Source organism: Hyperolius riggenbachi, chromosome 5 (genome assembly GCF_040937935.1).
Source record: "Hyperolius riggenbachi isolate aHypRig1 chromosome 5, aHypRig1.pri, whole genome shotgun sequence".
Classification (NCBI taxonomy): domain Eukaryota; kingdom Metazoa; phylum Chordata; class Amphibia; order Anura; family Hyperoliidae; genus Hyperolius; species Hyperolius riggenbachi.
In genome coordinates this window covers 76,501,399-76,528,216 of record NC_090650.1, presented here as the reverse complement: position 1 = coordinate 76,528,216, position 26,818 = coordinate 76,501,399, and the positions used below count along the sequence as shown (strand labels likewise).

Genomic DNA, 26,818 nt, shown 5'->3' with positions numbered 1-26,818 from the left:
GCTTTAGTGGGTTTGAGCCCTAACCCTTTCTTATTCTTATTCTCTCTCATTATTACGACAAAGTATTTGTTCAACTGTCTATAGACATAAGGCTTGTACATGGGGAGAAAAAGAAAGGTAAAATCGTTCAGATATCGTTTGAAAATTTAAAGCACAAACAATGGCTTAAAGTGGACCTGAACTCTTGCACAGGAAAAGGAAATATAAATAAATCCACTCTGTATGTATTTAGAGAGTTTTCGCCTGTCTAATTCCCCCTCATCTGTGATTAATCACAACTATAATTTGATCTCTTAGCAGAGATGTAACTAGAAATCACTGGGCCCCCCTGTGAAACTTTGGATGGGGCCCCCTCCCACCAAAGACCAGCAAACCCACCCTCCACCCCCCCCCCTCCCCCAGCACTTTCTGCACAGGTAAATTGAGAACCAATGTTATTCAATTGGCTAGTGCACACTTCACTGCGTTTTCCCTATGCAGATAAAAACAGACAGCAGTCAAGCACTGCAGGCATTTTCTCTATCAATAGAATTAGCTTCTGTGATAAAACGCGCATGTTTCCACACATACAGATACACATGGTGTGCAGAAAACACATACAGAAAACTGACAGACAAGTGTGCTCCCAGCCTCAGATTATTACATTCACTCTGTCCACCTTTGATGGTGCAGAACTGGCTCTGCAGACTCCTCCAGCATCACTACAGCACACAGCACTTGGGGAGGGGTGGAGAGGCTGGGGGTTGGGTGCTGTACAGAAGAGCCTGCTGCACACTGAATAGGGACTGTCTACAAATCTTTGTTTGCAAAACTCTGTAAGATTCCTTGTCAGTGGCAGAGCAGATGCAGTCATTAGAACAACTGTGTAGAGAACAAAAAGTTTTTCTCTCTCCTTGCCCTAAGTTTTCACTCACTCGGGACAGGGTCACTTGTGGCTTCTGGGCCCCCCTGCGGCTGAATCCCTTGCAGGGTCTATTGTTACGCCTCTTTCTCTCATGAGTGTCAACACAGGAATCTCAGCAGCTTTGGCAGAGCAGCTAATTTGTAAACACAGGATGTTAACCCTATGTCTGCTTCTATGAAAGCAGAAAATAGACAGACTGCAGTTTTATTGCAGGATTTCTTTAAGCTGTAACAAATAAATATTTTTCTCTGAGGGCTCGTTTCCACTATTGCGGTGCAGAATCGCCTGGATTCCACCGCTGTTGAAATTCCATGAATTAGCATGCGGATGCGAATTTTTGCGCGTTTTTTGCCGCGAATTCGCATGCGAATTCGCATAGGTGAGGGTATATGCGAAATTAACCATGTCACTGCCTGTTTGAATTACATTGGTACCTATGCGAATTCGCATGCGAATTCGCATGAAAATTCGCATACCATAGCCGCATGCGAATTTCCTATTAAATACATTAGCGGCGATTCGCATGCATTCCACTCGCAGGCGAATTCATTGGCTCTTTTGTGCGTTTTTTTACCGCTGAAAAAAACGCACCTCAACAACGCTACAGTGGAAACAGGCCCATCCACTTGCATTACATGTGCGAATCTGCATGCGTTGGACGCATGCAGATTCGCGATAGTGGAAACGAGCCCTAAAGGTTATTATGCTGTTGCTTATATTTTAGAACAGAGAGGAAGTTCTAGGTTCAGGTCCACTTTGAGGGGGCAATAAATGAATAATCTATGTTGGTGCTCGGGCATTTTGAATGACCTACACGACATGTTACTTTGGCAGATTATCGTTCATCATCAGCAGTGTGTACAGAACTACGAACTATTTTAAAAAAGCGTGTCTTCAAAGTTATTAACCACAAAGATATTAACCACTTAATCCTATCTGGATGACTATAGTCTTCCAGACTGGTCTATCTGGATGCGTATACACATCCAGTGTTTCCGCAGTGGGTGTGTGCGCACGCTCGTTTTTACACGGCAACAATTAGAGATGGGGAACTAATGTTACTCGATCCAATCGCAGTGCCTGGAATAAATGGACATGATGCCAATCAGGGGCCATGTCCACTCATAATAGTGACAGTAAAGTGACCCCCCACCACCACCACCACCACCACCAAAAAAAAAAATAACACTACCTGCTAATCCAGGATAGTGCTTTTAATGCCATCTAGTGGGGAAAAGGTAAAAATACAGTCAGGCTAAATTTTAATTCAAAATTAATAAAGTTAATCCCTTCTATTCCCGAAAAAAGACACCATTATTTCCAAATAATATGTTTTTGCCATACATTGTACTAGGAACATGATTTAAATGTTGTGATAGCTGGGACTAATGGGCAAATGAAATGGGTAGGTTTTAATTATAGTAGCATGGCTTATTTTAAAACTATAGGGGATGGAATATTTTTTTGTATATATATCCCTATAAAATGCATAGAAAATAAAGTAATTACTGAAATGTAATATCACCACCAAAAAGCCTAATTTGTGGTGAAAAAGGCAAGATATAAATAATTTACGTATAATCAGTAGTGATAAGTTATTGGCAAATGAATGGGAGGAGCACTGACAGGGAAAATTGCTTTCGTCCTGGAGGTCAAAACACCCATAGGCTGAGGTGGTTAACCAAAATATTTCTTAAATAAATAAACGTTTCACTGAGTTTATTCAGATGGGAAATTGCAATGTGAAGCATGGGGAAGCTAAAGTGCTGCAATTCTACACCATCCTGTCACATTTAAAAATGTTTTGGAAAACAATATAAATACATAGCAATAATTTTACATAAGCAAATGCTAAAAATAATGTGTAATCATAGTAATACATAGTCATTGATAAGTATTTAAACGTTTTTTATCAACGTTAAAGCAGAACTATAGTGTGACATAAATTATAATTTAAAGCCGGAATTCAAAGCCTGTCCCCCAGCTATTAATTAGCTATACAGTTAACTTACCTGCCTTTGGCCCAAAATAATGTAATATGTGTGAATATAAACTCCGCATACATGCAAAAAGGGCGTCGGGGAAAAGAGGGCGCGGGGTGTAAACGATAATAGCATTTATAAAAATATTGTGTTGTGTTTCAGTTACAAATGATGTTTTACAAATTAAAAAACACATTTAATAATGTGTATGAAATCACAAATTGTGAAAACAATAATCTTCCCTGTTTTAAAAGTGAAACTTATAATTACGTTTGTTAAAAAAAACTATAATATATGTTTAATCGTTATAATTGTATATTATTGTGAATAACCTTCATTTATTGTTTCTTCATATAATAAAATCTGAAAATATTTTTTATAACGATGAAAAAAAAAGTATAAGTGTGTTCGTAATAACTGTTGTAAAACATTAGTAAATATTACTAACATTTTACTATAACTAAACCTAACCCTACTCTCACACAGAACCTCTCTGTACCTATCCCTAACCCCCTAGACCCCCCTGGTGGTGCCTAACCCTAAGACCCCCCTGGTGGTGCCTAACCCTAAGACCCCCCTGGTGGTCAGGGCCGGATTTGTACTTCTTACCGCCCAAGGCCGACTATTACCAGCCGCCCCAACCGAAACCGTATCCTACCACCTCTCTCCACACACACCCATCCAAAAAATTTTGAGCCGATGGTGTCCACTATTGGAGCTAGTGCCGAGGTCTCCATGGCAACGTGAAGTGAATCAATCATGTCACATGGGGGAACGGGTCAATCAAGCGATCTACAGGTGATGGGCGTGGTAGGAGCCGTCCACCACACACACATAGTCAAAAGTGGCTCACAATTGGACATTGGGTGGGGTCAGCAACACGTAAAAGTGAGTCCTGTACCCACTGCTGTCTCCAGGGTAAAAAGCGCTGGCCAATCAATAATTAAGAAACGGGTACTGTGAGAGGCTGCCTTCTGTATTCTGTACTATTTGCTGGTGCTGCCCCTGGTCCTTTCATCCCGCACACCAAGTGTGTAACTGCCTGGAGCTGCTGCTATGTCATTGGACAAGGTCTGGCTTTTTGCTAGTCACACAGTGTTCACAAACGTTTGGTTAATGGACTGCAGCTGCCTGTAGCACAGCACAGGCAGGTGCCAACTGGTACTAATAGTGCAGTTATCCTGATCACTTTCATTTGTTTGGACACTTGCAAATAATGCCCACTGTCTGCAGGCCGCCCCTTGTTTATCTGGTGCCCTAGGTTGTGGCCTATGTGGCCTTGCCAGAAATCCGGCCATGCTGGTGGTGCCTAACCCTAAATCTCCCCTGGTGGTGCCTAACCCTAAGACCCCCTGGTGGTGCCTAACCCTAAGACCCCCCTGGTGGTGCCTAACCCTAAGACCCTCCTGGTGGTGCCTAACCCTAAGACCCCCTGGTAGTGCCTAACCCTAAATCTCCCCTGGTAGTGCCTCACCCTAAAACCCCCCTTAGTGATCGCTTTATTGTGTGGAGAATAATGTTTTACAAATAGTGACTGTAAAAAAAAATTACAATTTACGTTACGTACTGATCGCTTTCTTTTGTGAATAATAATGTTTTACAAACTGTAAGGGATAAAATTTCAAACAATGTTTTAGTTACCGGTAAATACAATAAATATGTTTAGTATTTTTGTAAACATTATTCGTCATAGGCACATTTTGTAAAATTAAATCATCACAAGCGCCGTTAGAAAACATTAAAAATCTCCAGGCGGTGTTTGAAAAAGTTAATAGTCTCCGGCGCCCTTTTTTCCTGTTTGGAGCCCATCAAACAATATTTATTATGGGAGTGAATGGCGGCGCCCTTTTTGCCCACTTGCCTCATGCGCCCAAATGTCCTGCTTCCATAAACTCCACCCCTGGACATAGCAGCTAGCATGGAAGCAGTCATTTTGCATAATAATGTAACGTCCAGTTTTATCAGAAATGTTGTGACTGGTAAAAAAAACAATTAGAATCAGTATAACTTGAACAAAGAAGCTTGCTACCACAATTAAAGTCTTATCTCCAAAACCCTAAGATAGAAGAATAATTATCTCCTTTAGTGAAGTAGGAGCTTTGTTTTGTAATTTTTTCAGTCAAACACAGTTGATTACTTTGTATATTTATATTGCCTGTTGTGAATTGTTACTACTGATTGGGAGGAGTCTTACCAACTGCCTGTGGTTGTTAATGATAACATGAATTCCTAAAATGATCACACGTACAAGAAGCTTGTCAGAAATGTCTGTTAAAAAGAAAACTAAAGGCTTTATTATGTGACATTTATGAACATGAATGGAAACAACCCCATGAAGTCAGGCGATAAAGCAGAGAGGATCTTTGGCGTGTTTCCATCCTGATGCAGAGCTGAGTGCACTGAGCTGTGGAAAGGCAATATAATAAAATGACAGAGCAAACATCTCTGCTAGGAGGGTAAATCTTCCCTGTTAGATCAGTTTCAGAGCGCATATTCAGATTATGACAAATGTATGTGTTGATGGATTCTCTTGAATGTTATTCACATCTAGCACTGAAGGCTAGCGCTATTTCAGGGAAGGACTTAAAGGAGTAAAAACTGTAACATTTGACATTAACTGTAACATTTTAAAGGGAAGTGGTATGAAACTCAGCATTTCCTCTTTTCTCTAAAAGATTATTTACAGCGTAAAATCTACTACCACAAAAAAAAAAATTTGTAGCAGAACAGCATTTATACAGTTAAACACAACACTTTTTTCTTCAGAGGAAAGCTCCTTGCTTCTGTGGGCAGCTTCTGGCCACATCCTAAAGAGGCAATAACATTATCTTTTGTTTACATTCCATTGTCAGATACATTTAGTAAACATTAGCAAACTGTCGAAACTGAGCTGTTCTGAGATGAGAAGCAGAAAGAGCTAAGAAGTGATCACTAGATAGATTTTAATATGTATATAAATACAGCAGCTATGCAGTAAAATGCAATGGCAGCTTTCAGTGCAGATAAACTGTACTTTAGGAATTTGTAATTTGTAGACAGACAATATTACTTATGCACAGAAGAAAATATGATACCTGTATTATAAGTATAATAAAAGAAGGAAAACACATTTTTATTGAATGTTATGTCAGAGTTTTATCCCATTTTAAGTGACCCAAAGGCAGGAGTGGACTGACCATTCGGGCACGGGGGGGGGGGGGGGGGGGATGAAGAACCTTGATCAGGAGGGGAGGCAGCCAGTGAATGGGAGGGATGGGCTCTCCCCTCTGAAATATTTAAGTGTCGCACAGCGGCTGACAGCGGGCGGGGACTTACCGCTGTTACAGCCACCGGAGGGTGCTTTGATCTGTGTGCCGCTAGTCTGGTCTACTCAAGACCAGACTAGCGGCGCACAGATCAGAGCTCCATCCAGCGGCTGGAAGAACAGCGGTAAGTCCCCGCCCGCTGTCAGTCGCTGCGCCGACACTTAAATATTCCGGAGGGGAGAGCCAGGAAGGGGGGCGCCAAGATGAGGGAAGGGGGGGGGAGACATCCCCCCTTCCCCATCGCTCTGCCCACAGCTCCCTTTCACTGGCTGTCTCCCCTCCTGGGGACGCCTACAAACCTGGCTGCATATACTGGGAACACCTATAGACCTGGCTATACTGGGGACACCTATAGACCTGGCTACATATACTGGAAACACCTATACAGCTGGCTACATATACTGGGGACACCTATAGACCTGGCTACATATATTGGGGACACCTATCCACCTGGCTACATATACTGGGGGCACCTATAGACCTGGCTATACTGGGAACACCTATACACCTGGCTACATATACTGGGGACACCTATAGACCTGGCTGTCTATACAGGAGACACCTATAGACCTGGGTATCTGTACTGGGGACACTTATAGGCCTGGCTACCTATTCTGGAGACACATGTAAACCTGGCTACCTATACTGGGGACACCCATAGACCTGGCTACCTATTCTGGGGACACCTATAGTCCTGGCTACCTATTCTGGGGACACCTATAAACCTGGCTACTTATACTGGGGACACCTATAGACATGGATACCTGCACTGGGAAAACCTACAGACCTGGTTACTTCCACTGGGGATACCTTTTGTCCTGGTTACCTATACTGGGGGCACCTATTTTGGGGGAACTGCTGCCAGATTAACTATTTTTGTGGGAACTGCTGCTGCCAGATTAAAGTGGACCCAAACCAAACTTTTTTTTAATTCAAAACATTTAGGTGCACCACTCTGACACATACAAAGATAAATAAACACTCCTTCAAGCCTATGAGCATTTCAGTGCATGTTTTTCACCCGTCTCTTTTCATAACTAGGGTTATACAGGTGGCAGCCATTAGCAACTCCTCCTTTGCTGGACACCTCCTACACCACTAGTCTGCCGGATTCTGTCCCGGCAATATGAAAGTAAGGGAGGGGTTCCTCCAATAAATGTAAAATATTTTATATTTGTCATCATGCAGCTGAAAAAAGGCAGCTATTTATTATTATAATTTAGAAAATAGCTTTTATTTCTGAAATCTTGTATTTTTAATTTGGATCCACTTTAAGTGTATTTTGGGAAACAGCTGCCAGATTGTGTATAATGGGGAACTGCTGCTTCCAGATTATGTGTATTTTGGGGGAACCACTGCTGCCAGATTACATGTATTTTTGGTGAGCCGCTGCCAGATTACGCATATTTTGGGGAGCCACTGCCAAATTATGTGTATTTGGGGGAACCGCTGCTGCCAAATTACGTCTATTTTGGGGGAACGACTGCCATATTATCTGTATTTTGGAGGAACCTCTGCCAAATTGCATGGATTTTTGGTGAAATGCTGTCAGATTACATGTATTTTGGGGGCTACACTACGGCAGAGTTCAAACTTCCCCGGCAGACCTTTTACACCACTGCTAAGGTCATGTATATTTTGCCCCACCCATGACCACGCCCATATTCTGTTGCATGACCACACCCATTTTTCAGCGCGCCACATGCGGCGCAGGGGTTTTTAACAGTATAAAATATCTGTTGTCAGTAAATTATTAAATCTTAGTCTATAAAAATATAACATGAAAGGTGGGTAACACTGGTATGGGGACCCCATAATCTCCTACTGCCCGGAGGCCCCATGAGTTGTCAGTCTGCCCCTGCCCAAAGGTGTTCAGTATATCTTACCTTCTTCCAGTCCCTGTAATCCTTTAGGTCCCTCACTGTGCAGTTTGTGCAGTGTGTTCCGCTGCTGTGCCTCTCTGAAAGCTTGCCCACTGAGCTCTATCACAGCACTGGCCTCAATCGGGATCCTTTGGGAATGTTCTGTGCATGCGCAGTATGTAAAACTTGGAACCGTGCATGCACAGAACCAAGGCCGTATTTATACTTCTTGTGCTGTTAGGCCAAGTATGTTGGGGCTCCCCTTGTACAGCAGCCCCTCCCATTCCATGTGCAGCGCCCTGTCCTATGTGTATTATCCATGTACAGCACCACCTCTTTCCCAAACAGCTTCATTGGGCATTAGTTTCCCCTTTCCATGTGTTGCACCCCATTTTCAGCCTCTTCTTTCATATGTAGCAACCCCATTCATGTCCAGGTGCCCCCTTGGGCTGCAGCCGCTCAAGGCCCGAGCCTTTGTGGCCTTACCAGAAAACCAGCCCTGCACAGAACACTCCCAGCTATGGAACGGGGATTGAGGCCAGGCTTGTGCATGCGCAGTAGCACGAGACAGGGCTCAGTCAGACAGCTTTTAGAGGGACACAGCAGAAAAAAGCAGCGCATCACCACAGGGGGCTAGCAGGAGCCACCATGAAAACCTAATCTAAGTCATTGGAAATGCAGGAAATCTAAAATCATATCTGATTTTGAAGTTAACCACTTATGTACCAGTGGTCTCTTCTCCCTTAAGGACCAGAGACCGCCGGTACAATAACGACAATGGTACAATAAAGACAATAACGACTGAATACCGACAAATCGCCGCACATACCCACTGCAACCGACATCTGTATGACGGCAGAGTCATGTGAGCCAGTCAGGAGCCGCTTTCATTGGCTCCTGACCATGTTTATCAATGTAAGCCTATGGGAGCTGCTTACATTAATAGGCACGGCCAGGAGCCAATAAAATAGGCTCCTGACCGACTCACCGGGCTCTGCTGTCATAGAGACTGACAGACGAGTGAGCTGCTATGGGAAACCGTGGGGAGACAGCAAAGAGATTGGCGGGAGCGACAGAAAGGCGGATGCGCACTGCGGCGATGAATTTAAATCTACGCCCTGGCAGCCAGATCAGCATCAAAACAGGGTGTAGATTTCAATTAGCGTGGTCCCTAAAGAGATCATGAAAATCTTAACATTTAAAAAACATACAAATAGGAAGTACATTTTTCCTAGAGTTAAATGAGTCATAAATTACTTTTCTCCAATGTTGCTGTCACTAAGTAGTAGAAATCTGACAATACCGACAGATTTTGGACTAGCCCATCTTTTCATAGGGGGGTTCTCTGGGTTTTCTTTATTTTTAAAAGCACTTAGTGAATGGCAGGTGCTCCGTCCAACTGCTAAATAGTGTACAACGAGCAGGGAGGTTAGCCAGCATCTTTGTATTAATAATTTTCAGGGAATGGCTTTATAAAGAATAAAGGCCATACTGAGAATCCCCCATGAAAAGATGGACTAGCCCGAAACCTGACGGTAATGCCAGATTTCTACGACCTGCTGTAAATAACAGCAACACAGGAGAAAAGTGATTTATGGCTCATTTTACTCTGGGAGAAACGTACTTCTTATTTGTACATGTTTTAAATTTTACGATTTTCGCAACAGTTCCTCTTTAAGTAGTTAATTTAAATACATCATGTAAATAACTTCATTGGTATGGACAGAAAAATCACATTCTAACAAATAATCACATAAAATGTGCACAAAAATGCAAAATCACAGCGGTAGAAACCACAGAACAAAGCCCACCAAAATTAGCAAAATGCAGAATCAGACGCATGCAATTGCATGTGAAATTTGCAGTGCTGCTGGGGTGGGGGGAGAGGCATTAAGGGAGCAGTGAAAAATTTGCACTGGGGTCCATGGCTCTGTAGCTGCCCAATAAGTCTACACTTTAAAGGAAACCTGAAGCAAACAAAAAAAATATGATATAATGAATTGTATGTGTAGTACGGATAAGGAATAAAACATTAGTACCAAAGAAAGAGTGTCATATTTTTATTCTCAGTTATATAGCTTTTTTTGTTGCTTGTTTTTATAAAATTGCATCATTCTGTCATAGTTGCAGTTTTAAAACCACACTCTGTCTTTTAACCACTTGAGGACCGCAATGTTAACCCCCCTAAAGACCAGGTCATTTTCAAGAAATAGGCCGCTGCAGCTTTAAGGCCTCGCTACAGGGCCGCACATGTCAGCACACAAGTGATCCCCCCTTTTCTTCCCACCAACAGAGCTTTCTGTTGGTGGGGTCTGATTGCCCCAAGATTGTTTGTTTATTTATTGTAAATATTTATCTTATTATTTTTTATTACATTTCCCTATTTTTTTATATTTTTGTATTCCCCCTCCCTCCGTTCCCCCGCCAGCCAATCCCCGTGATTATCTGTCATAGGCTTCAGTCTATGACAGCCGATCACCCCTGAGCCTCTGCAGGGGACAGCCGTGTCACACCGCTGTTTGCAGTACATCGCTGCCTTAGTTAGCAGCGCTGTACGGGGTAATTAGACGGTTTTACCGCCTAACAGTCTCTTAGTGGCAATCGTCGCTGGGTGACTGAAGGCGGGGTGGAGCATCAGCGCGTGCGATCTCCTGCAAAACAGGCCTGCAGGACCTTACGCCGGTCTCCTGCAGTAAAACCTTTCTCAAGCTTTCTCTCATTGTTTCTTTGCTGTTTGAGTGCTTCAGAAAACAGGACTGTATTCAACCCAGTGAGTCGAAGAGCTCAGAGAAGCTCATTTGCATAGATAAAGTGTTTAACTCTTACTGCATTGGATAACAACAAGAGACTTTTCTTTGCTACAGTGTTCTATTTTTCTAGTTGTACTACGCATACAATTCATTATCTCATAAGTTTATTTTCGTTTCAGGTTTCTGAAGTGCTCTGCTATCTGTGCATTGATGCAATAACAAAAGTGCAAAACTACTGATCATGTTCTTCCACATCTTCCTCTTCCTCCTCTATATTATGGGAGATAGATGAATATATAGTGCAGACTGCAGAATAATGAAATCTGTCCTCATACATATATAGCCTATTAGCATTTTATTCCTCACAGCCTGTTAAAAGTTTTGCTTTTAATGCCTTGAAACTCTTTTCAGTTTATTTCTGAATATCTCAAGAATCGGAGAAGGAAGTAAATCTTACCGATCCCGTCTGACCTCCAAACTTTCCCTTTCTTCTATTCCAGATTTTTATATTTGAAAACAATATCTTCTATAAAATGAACGCAGACAGCAACCCCATTCGCCTGGTCTCCACTGGGAAAGAAGGAGTCATTTTTAACGGGCTGAGCGACTGGCTTTATGAAGGTAGGACGAATGGCTTCGGAAAAAAAATGGAGCGCTGTGAATAATAGCTGACATTTTCCTGTAATAAAACCATACATTAGACTTCCGTACAACAACATTAAAGTCCTTCGGTCCTTCAGATGCCAATATCGTTCGCATATGAGACGTGGCAAAGGGCATTGATAGCATTTTGGTGACAGATTATTGTGTCTTGTTGTTAAAATTGCATCTGCAGTCGCTTTCCAGAAAAGGTATGCATCACTATGTGTGTCTGGGACATAACAGCCCTTGTATCTGTGATAGATCGAGTGATGGATCAGGCCCTGCAAATGGCCATTTTGCCATGAAATTGACAAGAGCTGTACTTCGTCTTCCAATATCCCGTAGATCAGACTGTAATTTGCTTCTACGTTTAAATTTGAAATTAGGGCTTAAAAAAAAAGTCAGAGTAAAAATAGCCCCTCCATCATATAACGGATAACTATAATTAAAAGCAAACCTGTATAAAAAATGTGCTTGTGAAAGTTACATGGATGTGCAGATGTAATGGGAAGACAATAAGGACCTCCCTGCTTGTTTTTTTGTAGCCTGAAGATTTTCTTATTTATGTTTCAAATCTCTGATTGGTGTACATGGGCGCAGGAAGTGGGTCTTCTGCATTTCACTTCCTCAGTGTGTGAGAGTGTGTTTCTTGAAACCATCGTATCATTCCTAAATGTCTTTTTTGCACTATACAGATATGTAAATAAAAGTGTGGCTACAAACGAGGTAGCGTGTTACTGTTTTATATTTCTCAGTGTTAATTAAACACTGGTTATTCCTGTCACCACTACTGCAGGATGCATGCTATCCACTGTTTAACTCTTTAGCAGCTAATTTATTTGGAGTAGAAATGGGGATGGTCACTGTGGGGGAACCACAGTGACATGTGTGACAAAGACGAGACCAGGAGCCAAATGGTGCTGGGGAAAACACTGTCCTTGGTACTCCAGGTCCTGCCGGAACTGGGTGGTCGCTCTCCTGGGGTCCTTTGTGGATGGCACCATACTAGTGAGAAGGACACCTCCAATGGAGGTGTAGTGAGCAGTGGGCAATAAAGAAGCATGGAAGTGCCCAAAAATAAATATCTCTCAGAGTGTACATTATAAAGACATACAGTAAATAAATACATGAGGTATCTTACTTCTCCAGATGAAACAACCAGGAAAAACAAGGATTTAGATCAGGTAAGGTTTATTTAAAGAGAGACTGAAGTCGCCCTAAATACCTGTTTTTCTTGTAAAATCATCTTTAATATAATTGTCCTAACTGAAACGCTACATCCACGCGGCTGAACTCTAACTAAATCACCCCAAACTCCCCGGGGCACATTGCAGGGAGCGCTTCCTTGAAGAGGCAGAGCTTTGGGCTTTAGCTCTGCCTCTACACGCGTCTATCAGCACGGATCGCTGCCTCCGCCCGCCCCTCTCAGTCTTCTTTTACTGAGAGGGGCGGGGGAGAGGCAGAGATACATGCGGATTGACGTGCATGGAGGCAGAGCTACAGCCCAAAGCTCTGCCTCCTTAGGGCAGCAAAATCCACGACCAAGAAAGTCGTGAATTTTTGCCTGGCAGTTTGGGGTGATTTAGTTAGAGCCTATATCCACTACACGCGGATTCTGGATGCAGAAAACTGACTCCACTGAATGCCTATAGGAAATCTACATCAGAAAAATTTAGTTTAGTGGAAACAGGCCCACAGACATTCATTGGAGTCAGTTTGTCTGCATCCAGAATCCGCGTGTAGTAGAAACAGGCCCTAACTGTGCAGCCGCTGGGATGTGGCGTTTCAGTTAGGGCAATGATATTAAAGATGATTTTACAACAAAAACCTGAATTTTGAGAGACTTCAGAGTTTTTTTAAGTACAATTTTTCTTTATTAATTGTGCTTGAATAAATCTTACCTGATATAAACCATTGTTTTTCTGGGTTGTTTCATCTAGAGAAGTAAGATACCTCATATATTTATTTATGTCTTTATAACATATACCCTGGGAGATATTTATTTTTTGGTGTCTCCACCCTTCTTCAATTTATTTACAGGCTTGCAAGTGCTCCAGGCCAATTTATTTTAGCACATTTTTTAAATTTCTTATTTGCTACATTTCCCTGCTCTCATTAGTACTGCTATAATGTGTATGTATGACCACTTGTCACTAGGGAGCAGTGTGAGATGATAACAGATGACTTCTGCTTTCAGTTTCTATATTTTCTGCTAGTAGAAAGAGATCAAAATATTCCAAGAATTTACAGCACAACGAGTTCTGCTGACTGAGATCAAAAGCAGTCCACTTATCTCAAATGAGATAACTCTATTGAAGTTGCTAATGGGCTAAGCATATCCTGGGGTTCTTCTTTAATTTTCAGCATACAGGATGAACCATCACAAATGTTAACACATTTCACACCCCTGGCACTCATTTGCTCTTCTCCTCCAGCAGGGCATTTTCTAGGCTAAACTGCACCCAGGGCGAAGGTGTAAAAATTGTGCCCCCACCCCCGTGGACTCCTGACCCTTACTCTTTAGGGACAGTCACACAGCCACACAGGTCACAGGTAGATCTGCCTACTTACTAGTGAACAGCCGCTCATCCAGGAGGAAGCAGGGACCAGGAGAACACATAGGCGAAGAGAGCCTGGAAAGCCAACTCCTCCATGGGCGCTGCACACTGACAGCCTGCAGTACCGCTACAGGACATCAAGTGTCATCACACGGTGGTGCCGTGATGATGACTTGACGTCGGACGCAGGCAGCCCAGGAAGAGTCAAGGAAGGTGATCGAGCTGGTAATCTTCATTCTTCTGCCATTTGGCTGCACCGCCCGTCACCAGCTCCCTAGAGGTTATGTCCTTTTGCCCGTGTCCCCCCTTCTTCTACTTGCCGGTCTGCACCCAGGGCAGTCGCTCTGCCCGCACTGCCCAAGAAACGGCCCTGTCCTCCAGTTCCCATCTGCCCTCTGCCCCCCCCCCCCCCCCTCCAATTTGATTGGGTTCACAGGGATTGTAAAAAAATGTTGTTTGTTTAACCACTTTCAGACAGTGGGTTCTGGCCCCTTAAAGGAAACATCCAAGGAATAAAAAAAATCCACTTACCTGGGGCTTCCTCCAGCCCGTGGCAACCGTCCTGTGCCCTCGCCTGCCACTCCAGAGGCTCCCGGTCTTCTCCGCTGCAGAACCCGACCTCGCCAGGTTGGGTTCCGGGTTGGCGTCTTCTGCCCTCCACTGTGCGGGTCACGTGGTCTGGCCGACGTCATCAGGACAGTACTGCGCAGGCGCAGTAGACCTGGCGAGGTCGGGTTCTGCAGCGGAGAAGACCAGGAGCCTCTGGAGTGGCAGGCGGGGGCACAGGACGGCTGCCACGGGCTGGAGAAAGCCCCAGGTAAGTGGATCTTTTTTTTTTTTTTCTTGGACACTTTAAGGACCAGAACATTTTTTTTTTACAGAAACAGAGCTGTGATCGCTGACTGGCTCAATGGGATCACAGGTCAGGAGCCAATGAAATAGGCTTCTTAGCTGTGGGCAGAGCTCACAGTAAGTAGGCTGCAGCGACGATCATAGCGGCATAAATTGCAAGAGCGACAAGTACCTGAAATCAGGTCACAAACGGCGTAGATTTCAACTACTGCTGTCCACAAGAGGCTAAAGTGACTGATACATTTTTAGACATAGGGGATGAATTATCTCTCCTTGCCTGTGAATAAATGGTGCTAAATAAGTAAGTAAGTAAGTAAGTAAGATCATTTATTTGACAGGTTTTGGGAATCAACCCCATAATGAGGTGAATTCATATTTGTGAAACAACATATTTATTGAACTTTCCTGCTCTTTTCAAAACAAACTCCTCTGCACTTTCCCAGATACATCAGGTTAAAGTTGTCTATGTAGCTCTATGCCTGGTGGTAACCTTATCAGCTTGTAATTATTACGGTAAACCAAATAAGAGTATTTACAGCCAATTAGATAAGGCAAGAGAAAGGTATTTCTAGGCAACATGGTCAGCGCAGTTTATCAGCAAGTGGTCATAAATCAAAATGACACTTCGGATTTAAAAGAGGAGAGCAGCCCCACTGAGATAAACTGTCCTGGATGACAGAATAGACCTAAGCTCACCAGGGGCTTGGTTTAATTAAAAATAAAAAACAGAAAAAAAAAATCTGCCTTGATTGTTAAAGCTATTGCAGCATGTTCGCGGCATAATTCCTATATGCCAGTGCAAGCAAATGTCGTCTGTGTGCATTACATGTTTGGCATTGTGCATTAGGATGTTGTTTTTAGGCACACTGGGGCTTGGTTTGTGTTGCCTAAGGCAATCTGTATGTAGCCAGGCACATCCCTGAGGCCAGAAACCCACTAGGAGTGATTTCTAAGCGCTAGTTATTTGAAAAAGCTCTTGCTAATGCAATGCTATGGGGGATTTTTATAAAATCACATTGCTCAAGTGGGATCACACCCATAGCATTACATTAGCAAGAGCTTTCAAAGTGCTCAGAAAATCGCTCCTAGTGGGTTTCTGGCCTTAGGCCGTTTTCCCACTAACGCAGATGCAAAATGGACACAGTGAGCGGATATACAATGGGTCCGCTGCGCTCCATCCATTTGGCATCCACTCTGCATCCGCCCGATGTCTGAAGTGATCGCCGCTCAACTGTCCCACCACCGCTGCTCGGCCCCACTCTGTTAACAGCCCAGAGGCCAGCAGGAGCATGGGGCTCTCTATAGGCTGCATTAGGCCAATTCTTCCTAGCAACAGTGACAATTCTCATTGGTTCACCATGAACCAAAGAGAATTCTCACTGTTGCTGAGGATTCCCATTGGTCTTTTGCAGCGCAATGGGCTTCTTGTATACAGGGATCAAGCAGCGGCTATTTGAGTAGCCCGGGGCAGATGCAGACGCATCTACCTGTCTGGGATTATCGCGGACTACACTGGAGTGCGGTCGGCTTACTGCAATAGATCTGTTGCAGAGCGACAAGTGTGAATGGCTCCTGTGTATAACACAGGAGCCAATCACTGTCTGGTTTGCAATGAGCAGAGAATATCCAAAAATTGCCGTTCTCCGCTCTAGTGGGAACAGAACTTTACTCAAAGCAGATATAAAGGGCGCCACACGTGCCATGGTAAAAAGGGTTTCACCATTCACGTTAATGTTAATTGCCACGATTTGCGATTATTAGCGGTAAAAGGGGCACCAGATAAATAGCGGGGGCCAGAGGAGAATGTATTTAACAGCATTAAAGTGAATGCTGGGGATGGGATCTGCTAATGGAGAGAGTTGCTGCTCTTCTGCAACGGCTCTCATCTCTGTCCACATCTGACCCCCTCAGGTTTATCAGCGTCGACACAGCTGAGGGGTGTGGAGTGTAGGAGTGAAATGCCCCGAGCCCTGGGAGATGACAGATACGGCTGCAGCTGGGAGCTGGAGCTCTGAGCTGCAGCTGCTTGGACTCTGGAATAATAGAATATTTAGTAGTAAATAATAGTAAATTTACTGGTATTCTACTATCGGCCTTACCCTGTGCCCTATGTTTACAAGCTGCACAGGATTCCAATAAGGCAGCACTCAGCAAAATGACACGGGTAGATATTAGACAAGTAGTAATACAGGAGACTTTTTTAACCACTCAAGTACCAGCGGTCTCTGCCCCCTTAAGGACCAGAGACCGCTGGTACAATAATGACCTAATACCGACGAATCCCCGCGTATACCCGCCACAACTGCCATCCACACTGCACGCCAGGATACTCAGGACACCCATTCTGCCGTCTCTATGATGGCAGAGTCATGTGAGCCGGTCAGGAGCCGCTTTCATTGGCTCCTGATTGTGTCTATCAATTTAAGCCTATGGGAGTTGCTTCCATTGATAGACACGGCCAGGAGCCAATTAAATCGGCTCACAGAGGTCTGCCTGGCGTCATAGAGACAGGCAGAGCAAGTGAGTTGTGATGGGACGCGGCGGGGAGACAGCGGTGAGATCGGCGGGAGCGACGAAAACGGGGGATGCACGTTGCGGAAGTGAATTGAAATCTACGCCCTGCCAACCAAGTAACCATCAAAACAGGGCATAGATGTCAATTACCTTGGTCCTAAAGTAGTTACGAAAGAGCAGCAAACCAGAGAAAAACAGAACTTCTAATTTTCCCGAACGTGCAATATCACCCCCAGCGTACATCCATGTCACTGTTAACGGTACAATCATCCATCCGACTGCACAGTTCCGCTGCCTGGGTGTCACCTTAGACTCAGCCGTCTCCTTCACCCACCACATCCAAACCATTGCTAGGGACTGCAATTTCCATTTACACAACATCTTCAAGATCCCCTTCCTGACCCCCAGACACTGCCAAACTCCTTGTCAATGCACTCATCATCTCCCGGCTGGACTACTGCAACACTCTCGTGTCAGACCTCCTTCTGAACCACATTGTCCCCCTACAATCCATCATGATTGCAGCAGCCACTGACTAGTCTACTCCTCCCACTATTCTGTCTCCATGACTCCACAATGCAAATCCCTCCACTGACTCCCAATCAGCGTACAAATCTATACACAAGTCCTGCCCCACCTACATCTTTGACCTGGTCAGCAGTTACATACCTGACCAGTGGCCACCCACTTCACTCCTCCAATAACCTCCACCTTACCCTCCTATGCATTTCGCGCTCCCATGTGCAACTACAGGACTTCACTAGAGCTATTGCCATCCTGTGGAACTCTTTCCCACTGCCCATCAGGCTTACACCCTCCTTCAATACCTGCACACAGGTCCTCAAAATGCACCTCTTCAAGAAGGCACTTTTTTGATGCTTTAACTCTCTCTGCCGAGAACTTCTCAATGCAACCCCCCCCCCCCCCCTCCTATAATGTCACCACCCCCTTCCTTTAGATTTTAAGCCTTTGGCGGTGCCCTCCCTCCTTGTGTACCCTACTTGATCCTGTATCCTGATCACAGAACAACGTGAACTTGAATTTCTTGGACTACTATTCCAGTTTATGATCTGGCATTGTGTGTCTTACTGCGTCTTACCTTTATTGTGTTGTCCATTACACCTATTATCATTGACTGTAACTTTATTTATTGTCCAGCGCTGCATAATATCTTAGTGCTATTTAAATCCAATAATGAAGAATAGCATTTGTTTGCATATCATGTAGCTAGTAAAGATGTTCTCTTGCTACTTTCTCATCCTAAATCAAAAACAGCATGAGAGCTTCTGTGGTTAGGAAAAATACAATAATCTGATATTGTACTGGTGTAGTCAGTTAAGCATCAGCATAATACAGACAGACAGCTTTGTGCTGCAGATATTTGTATACAGTAGGGGGCCTGCTGCCTTTTCATATCTCCTTCTAAGGGCAAAATCCTATAATGTGCTGTATCTGGGTTTTTGATAAGGAACTACTTTGAAAGTTTTCTTTGAGAGGAAAAAGAAAGAAAAGATACTAAGCTGACCTGCAGACATTTTACTGCAGTTTTTGTATATAAAACAGCAGAAAAGATGTTCATGGTAAGAAACACTAACTGTGCTTTTATATCTGTTCCAGAATATAAAATGATCACGGATCCATTACTAGGTCAAGTTAAAGTAAGCAACAGGGGAAAAGAGGTACCAAGAGCAGTAAAACATTGTTAAAAGCACAATAAAAGCAAAAAATGGTGGAAGTGGCTTACCTCTCCAATGACACTAACGGGGTTGACTAAAAGTCGTTTTTATTTGCACAGGCAATGTGTTTAGTGGGTGCTTCTCTACCGACTACCTTTTGGCTATTTTAGATTGGCACTGTGATTGGCCTGAGGAAGTGGGTTCTCACCCATGAAACGCATTGCCTGTGCAAATGAAAACTACTTTTAGGGCTCGTTCACACTAAAGGCATTTTTGCCTTTTAAATCGCCCTAAAAACGCTTGTGCAATGACTCCCTATAAGAGAGTTCACATCTGAGCGGTTCATTGCCGATCTGCTCAGCAAAGCGGTGCCTGTACCATTTTTGAGGCGATTCCGCCTCAATGGAAGGCATAGGAGAAATGCAAACGCTCACAAAACGCTTTGTGCAGCGATTGCGTTTGTGTTTTTAAGAATAAACATTGTATTTATTATTTTCCGGGTCAAAGAGTTCACTTCCTGACTTGGGCCAGGAAGTGAATTACAAAACCACTCTGGAAAGGCGCTTTTACCAAAAACGCAACGTGCAGTGGAGCACTGGGAGAGGAAAAAAAACCCTGCACAAAATCACAAAACGCTTGCTTTTATATGTGAATGAGGCCTCAATCAACCTTTCTAGTGTCATTGGAGAGATTAGCCACGTCCCCCGCTTTTTGCTTTCACTGTGCTTTCAGCAAAGTTTTACTGCTCTTGGGCGCCTCTTTTCCCCTGTTGTGCAATTCCACCTCCCCATGTTGGTCTGCAGTGTTTCCAACCATTTGCAGAACCTCTGTATGTTTTTTTTTTAAGAGTGCGACCATCCTTGATTGTCCTAAACTTGATTGCCCAAGTAGAGATGGGTTTGTGTTCTCTATCTGCTCCTTGTGGTTGGTTGCTTGCCCCTCATTGCAACCCACATTAGTGAGTATATGTCATCTCATTTAATATTCCAGGGACAGTGACATCTTGCACTATTGGGCTTTCATTGTCTCCTAAAGGTGAATCTTCACCTCATCCCCCTGACATTAAAGTTATCCTTTTAAATGTATTTTGCACTAACAGTACTCATAAAAAACGTCAGCTTTGGGGTGTAACAAAAGCACGGATGACAAACGACCAGTCCCATGAGGGGACAGCAGACATGGCGGGATCCTATAAGTGTGATGTATGTGCTGGTGCAGCAACACGCCACGCTTACAATCTGTATATATGGAGGTATCGGTTCCTCGCCAGTGAAAGATGGCTAATGTCACAGCGTGACGCGAGGAGACAAGCCAGATGCCGCGGCGTCCCTGGGGTTTAGCTTTACTGATTGTCATTTCCATCCCGTTTTCTTCTTCATAAAACAGCATGACAGGATATTAAACACAACAGCAATGTGACTGCGGGAAAATGGTGAGATAGCTCTGAGGTTACTTAACCTTTCTCATGCTGTTATCAAAACTAAAAATCACACAGGCCTCCAGCCTTAATAACGTTCCTGTCATAGAGAAAATTATCAGGCAACATATTTTTTTTTTTATAAACATCTGCTCTGAGGTGACTGATCGTGGGCGTCGCCATGGCTGCTTGTAAGTGTTTGGCGTTTCCAGTATTTGCTTTATTCCCACCATATGCTCAGGTCTCGTTTTAAATAGCATATTCATGACCTATTTCATGTCACCTTCATCGTGAATGGGATATGCATATGGTTTGTTCTATGGAGAGCATCATTTACATATAAACCCTAAAGCTACAAAGATGATAAAATTGCTTTCCGTTTGGGTCAGATGACACCTCCCCTTTCCTCTCCTCTCAGTCTGCTCATGTTTGTGACATCAGCTACACAATGTTAACTTTTGGGGTCATCTGATTTTTTTGAAGACCCAATGGAAAGTATGAATTGATGGGTAACATTGGGCAAGATGCAGTAAACTGCATAAAGCGCAGGGAGCACACAGCAGTTTTACCATTAGTATGGCTGGTGGAGCACTGCCCGTTAAACCATTAGCGCCATGGGCGGTACCGCAGTAACGTGCTTGTTGCTATGGTAATGCCTGTTACCATAGCAATGCACAATACCACAGTAATGTTACATCACCTTGGGATCAAGAACAGAGTTGCTTGCCAATTTTCACGAAAGTCATTTTTGCATCTAAAATGCTATTTTCAATTTTGAGGAATTTCCATAAAAAATAGGCTTGTATTTTCACCTTTTTTCAATTTTTTAATTTTTTTTTTTTTTTTGAGAAAACGCAAAGAAGAGTGATTTTTAACTTTTGGATTGCCTGGTTAGCATCCTTATTATTTGTTTACCAAATTACTCTTTAAAAGGCATTTTATTGGCAATTCTGAAAATATTACTTTGGGGAAAACTCAGGAGAAAAAGTTAGTTGCATATGGGCCCTGGAGTGGTAGTTACCTTGTCATTGCCAAAACTTCACTTTGAAAGTAAGAAATATATACAGTGGCTTGCAAAAGTATTCGGCCCCCTTGAAGTTTTCCCACATTTTGTCACATTACTGCCACAAACATGAATCAATTTTATTGGAATTCCACGTAAAAGACCAATACAAAGTGGTGTACACGTGAGAAGTGGAACGAAAATCATACGTGATTCCAAACATTTTTTACAAATAAATAACTGCAAAGTGGGGTGTGCGTAATTATTCAGCCCCCTGAGTCAATACTTTGTAGAACCACCTTTTGCTGCAATTACAGCTGCCAGTCTTTTAGGGTATGTCTCTACCAGCTTTGCATATCTAGTGACTGAAATCCTTGCCCATTCTTCTTTGTAAAACAGTTCTAGCTCAGTCAGATTAGATGGGAAGCATTTGTGAACAGCAGTTTTCAGATTTTGCCACAGATTTCCGATTGGATTTAGATCTGGAGTTTTACTGGGCCATTCTAACACATGGATATGTTTTGTTTTAAACCATTCTATTGTTGCCCTGGCTTTATGTTTAGGGTCATTGTCCTGCTGGAAGGTGAACCTCGGCCCCAGTCCCAAGTCTTTTGCAGACTCCAAGTGGTTTTCTTCCAAGATTACCCTGTATTTGGCTCCATCCATCTTCCCATCAACTCTGACCAGCTTCCTTGTCCCTGCTGAAGAGAAGCACCCCCAGAGCATGATGCTGCCACCACCATATTTGACAGTGGGATGGTGTGTTCGGAGTGATGTGCAGTGTTAGTTTTCCGCCACACATAGCGATTTGCATTTTGGCCAAAAAGTTCAATTTTGGTCTGGTCTCATCTGACCAGAGCACCTTCTTCCACATGTTTGCTGTGTCCCCCACATAGCTTGTGGAAAACTGCAAACAGGACTTCTTATGCTTTTCTGTTAACAATGGCTTTCTTCTTGCCAGTCTTCCATAAAGACCAACTTTGTACAGTGCATGACTAATAGTTGTCCTATGGACAGATTCCTCCACCTGAGCTGTAGATCTCTTCAGCTCGTCCAGAGTCACCATGGGCCTCTGTCTTGACTGCATTTCTGATCAGCGCTCTCCTTGTTCGGCCTGTGAGTTTAGGTGGACAGCCTTGTCTTGGTAGGTTTACAGTTGTGCCATACTCCTTGCATTTCTGAATGATCGCTTGAACAGTGCTCCGTGGGATGTTCAAGGCTTTGGAAATCTTTTTGTAGCCTAAGCCTGCTTTACATTTCTCAATAACTTTATCCCTGACCTGTCTGGCGTATTCTTTGGACTTCATGGTGTTGTTGCTCCCAATATTCTCTTAGACAACCTCTGAGGCCGTCACAGAGCAGCTGTATTTGTACTGACATTAGATTACACACAGGTGCACTATATTTAGTCATTAGTACTCATCAGGCAATGTCTATGGGCAACTGACTGCACTCAGACCAAAGGGGGCTGAATAATTACGCACACCCCACTTTGCAGTTATTTATTTTAAAAAAATGTTGGGAATCATATGATTTTCGTTCCACTTCTCACATGTACACCACTTTGTATTAGTCTTTCACGTGGAATTCCAATAAAATTGATTCATGTTTGTGGCAGTAATGTGACAAAATGTGGAAAACTTCAAGGGGGCTGAATACTTTTGCAAGCCACTGTAGTAGGCTAAACCTTGAAAATAAGTAAGAATAAACTTATGCGATAGCAGTTAAACATTATTAATATAGAACTGCGTCTCATATTTTCATGTATGTATTTTTTTTTTTTCAATTTAAAGCCCGCATGTTAATGCTGGAAATACACAGTTCGTGAGCCATTTAGATGGTTTGATAGATAATTTCCGACATGTCCGATCTGCTGCCTGATAGTTTCGCCGCTCGATTTGTGATAGCAGTGAATGGAAAAAGATAAGAAAAGCGTGCGGAAGATAAGAGAATCGACTGATGAATCGAGTGGCGAAATGATCAAACGGGAGAATCGAGCTGCAAAAACGAGCCATGTATGCCCTGCCTAAAGCTGGCCACTAATGATCCAATCTTTTTCATCCAATCTTACCATTTCTATATAATATAAGGTAGCTGCCTGAAGTATCCATTCAATATATTCACTCACTTTACCCTTATACTACATAGATTTGGTAAGATTGGATGAAAAATATTGGATCATTAGTGGCCACCATAAGACATGCATTCCAAACAGCAGACATGACAGTCTGGCATCAAATCTACCTTGCAAAGCTGCAACACAAACAGACCCTTTGAACTTTTCAGCACTAAAACTTTATCAGGGTTATTCCTTCAGCCTGATAATAGCTTTTTAGCTTCTATTTACATTACAGGACAGTGGGCTGAATTCCACAAGCTGCTCAACATGCTAATTTGCATAGATAGCAACAAAACAAAGTTGTTGTTGTTTTTTTTTTTTTTTTTAATATATGCTTTCCCAAATTTGTATGTGTTTCCAACAGAAATTGATTTCAGACAATTTCTTAGTAGGGCTAGTACTATATGAACCTTTGATTATCTCACATTTAAGCTGGTGTTCCTCCAACTATTAAACATTTAAAGGGAACTTGATGTGAGAGGAAAAAGGGACTCCCATTTTGCTGTTATGTTTTTAAAGAATGCAAAGCCTTCCAAGAAAAGATCTATCCTTTACAAAAGGCATATTAATAATCGAAACAGAATGTCAATATAGATAATGAGTTCAATATAGTTTGTTTGGAAATCCCATCTATCAACAAGGACAAGTTAAAACGAATAGAAATATACAGTCTGATGGTACTCTGGGCTGAATTCCATCAGCCGCCTGGATCTGTGTGAGCATCAAAATATCAATACAAGATATTAATAAAGAGTGGAACCGCAGTCTGTGGAGAAAGGTGAAAACCCCATGTGATATCTCCATTTATTGATACAGAAATTATAAGCAATAAGCTGATATATTACAGTCAATAATAAAAGGTGCCTTGCGCAACTTTGTTCACATATTGATTTTGTGTATGGACCAAAAAAAGTGACACTGTGCTGAAAAAAATGCTAATTAAGGTGCCATGTGCAAAAAAAATGCATCTTATTTGCAGGATACGCCTTCAAAGGGCAAAAGGTACATTAGGAAAGAGTGTGCAGAGTAAACAGAAGTAAGCAGCAGCACTATATAAATTGCTTTGCGCATAGAGTTAAATATAACGTAAAAAAAATCATGTGGTACATTGAGGCACCGTTATTAATTAACAAGAAGTACGCACAAAAAATCATATTCCCAAAAAATACAGCCATAGGGTATAGATGTTGTAACCAATACTACTACAAAACCACAAAATATCAGTTCAAATCATCATTAGAACTACAGTATAGTGGCATGATAATCCCAATAAAAGAGTTTGCTGGTATCCTGCCTAATATGTGTATCTCTCCACTTACGCACGTTCCAGCTAAGAAATGGGTATCAGTCCATCCGCCCCAGATGCTCTGCCAACAGTTTTGCAGCACTGCCGCTTTGTCAGAGTTTGTGATTGGAGAGATACACATATTCAGTAAGGCTTGGTTCTCACATAAAAGGTGCCCAGTCCTGTCCTGTCAGTTTTGACGGTTGGCATCAATTGTGTATGTTCTTTCTTAAGCCACACCCCTGCAGCAGGTGATCAGCATTTTATCTGTAGGTAAATAATTCAGAATGTAATACAGCAGAAGATGAGCTGTGTTGTTAGGCAAGAAGTATTTTGAAAGAAAGTCAAAGGGCTTTTCATGTTACTTTCACTTCAAGTTTCCTTAAACAAAACTTGTGCTTTCGCTGCGCTTTCATCGGAAATCTATATTTACTCGAAAAATATTTATTACCATAAAAATATGTAGCATCAATGCTCACTTGTTATGAACAGTCCCATTAACGTGATTTATGTAGACTAAAAAGAAAATAGACATGAACCAAAATTATGAACACTGTTTTACTGCTGCCACCTTGTGGATAATTTTGCTTATTGCACAGTGTATTTCATTAGTAAAAAATAAAATAGGAGCATGTGCCATAGTCCCTACCTTCTGCTGTAGTTATTGATCAACTATTATTTTTTTAATCTCTTTTTTTGTATAGTATAATATTAAATAGACAGCTTTTTACTAAACTAGATACAATACTGACCAAAGAGTCGGATGTTGAGAAACCTGAAGTAGGGAACATTCCATGGATGGTACATTTCTTTTAACTTTCTTTAATTTGACAATTTTATAAGCTTATTTTTTAATGAATACAGTATCTCACAAAAGTGAGTACACCTCTCACATTTTTGTAAATATTTTATTATATTTTCATGGGGCAATACTAAAGATAGGCACTTTCATACAATGTAAAGTAGTCAGTGTACAGCTTGTATAATATTTCAAATGTGCTGTCCCATCAAAATAGCAACACACAGCTATTAATGTGTAAACCGCTGGCAACAAAAGTAAGGACACCCCTATGTAAATAATGTCAAAATTCTGCCATGCTACTCATTAGTGTTACCAGGTCTCTGGTGTGAATGGGGAGTAGTTGTGTTACATTTAGTGTTATTGTTCACTGATCACTGGAAGTTTAATATGGCACCTCATGGCAGAGAACTCTTTGAGGATTTAAAAAAAAGTTGCTCTTCATAAAGAAGGCGTAGGCTATAGGAAGCTTCATACACTTTCTATCGCGCTGCAACTTTAAACACAGTCCTTGCTACAAGGTACAATGGTCAAATGTCCATACAGACTTCAGTCCCATATACTTTTCCAAGCTGTACATGTGGGCCTTCAGTAATGCATCGGATTTTGTGTAAATTACACCTCCACCAACACCCTTAAGACTGGGCACTCACCCTTATCCACAGGCCCTCAGTTAGATGGGTCTGTTGCACCTTGGGATGCTCTCAGGCGATCCCCAGCCTCAAACTATCCACAGCTTGTATAGTATGCAAGTTCTTCTTAAAGGGAAAGTTCAAGCAAAATAAAAAAATGAGTTTCACTTACCTGGGGCTTCTACCAACCCCATGCAGCCATCCTGTGCCCTCGTAGTCACTCACTGCTGCTCCAGTCCCCCGCTGACAGCTTGCCGACCTCGGAGGTCGGCGGGACGCATTGCGCACATTTTTACGCATTCCCACTAGTGCAGGAACCTTAACACATACATTTTTAAGCATTACTGGTTCAAATTGGCCTGCATGGCTGTCATTCCAGAAGGAAGTCTCTTCTAAGCATGATGCACAAGAAAGCCTGCAAACAGTTTGCTGAAGACAATCAGACTAAGGACATTATATCATATCATATTGCTGGAACCATGCCCTACGGTCTGATGTGACCAAGAATAGTGTATGAC

The 26,818-nt window shown here is 42.6% G+C and overlaps 1 protein-coding gene across 6 annotated transcripts in view; it reads left to right on the top strand.

Annotated features, from left to right (window-relative positions):
• Window positions 1-26,818, top strand: part of DPP6 (dipeptidyl peptidase like 6) — a 1,780,442-nt gene that overhangs the window by 1,592,030 nt on the left and 161,594 nt on the right. For all 6 annotated transcript variants that reach the window (XM_068235887.1, XM_068235889.1, XM_068235888.1 and 3 more), the window contains exon 8: window positions 11,304-11,424. In XM_068235887.1, the coding sequence (XP_068091988.1) occupies window positions 11,304-11,424 (121 nt within the window). The remainder of the gene's footprint in view (window positions 1-11,303; window positions 11,425-26,818) is intronic.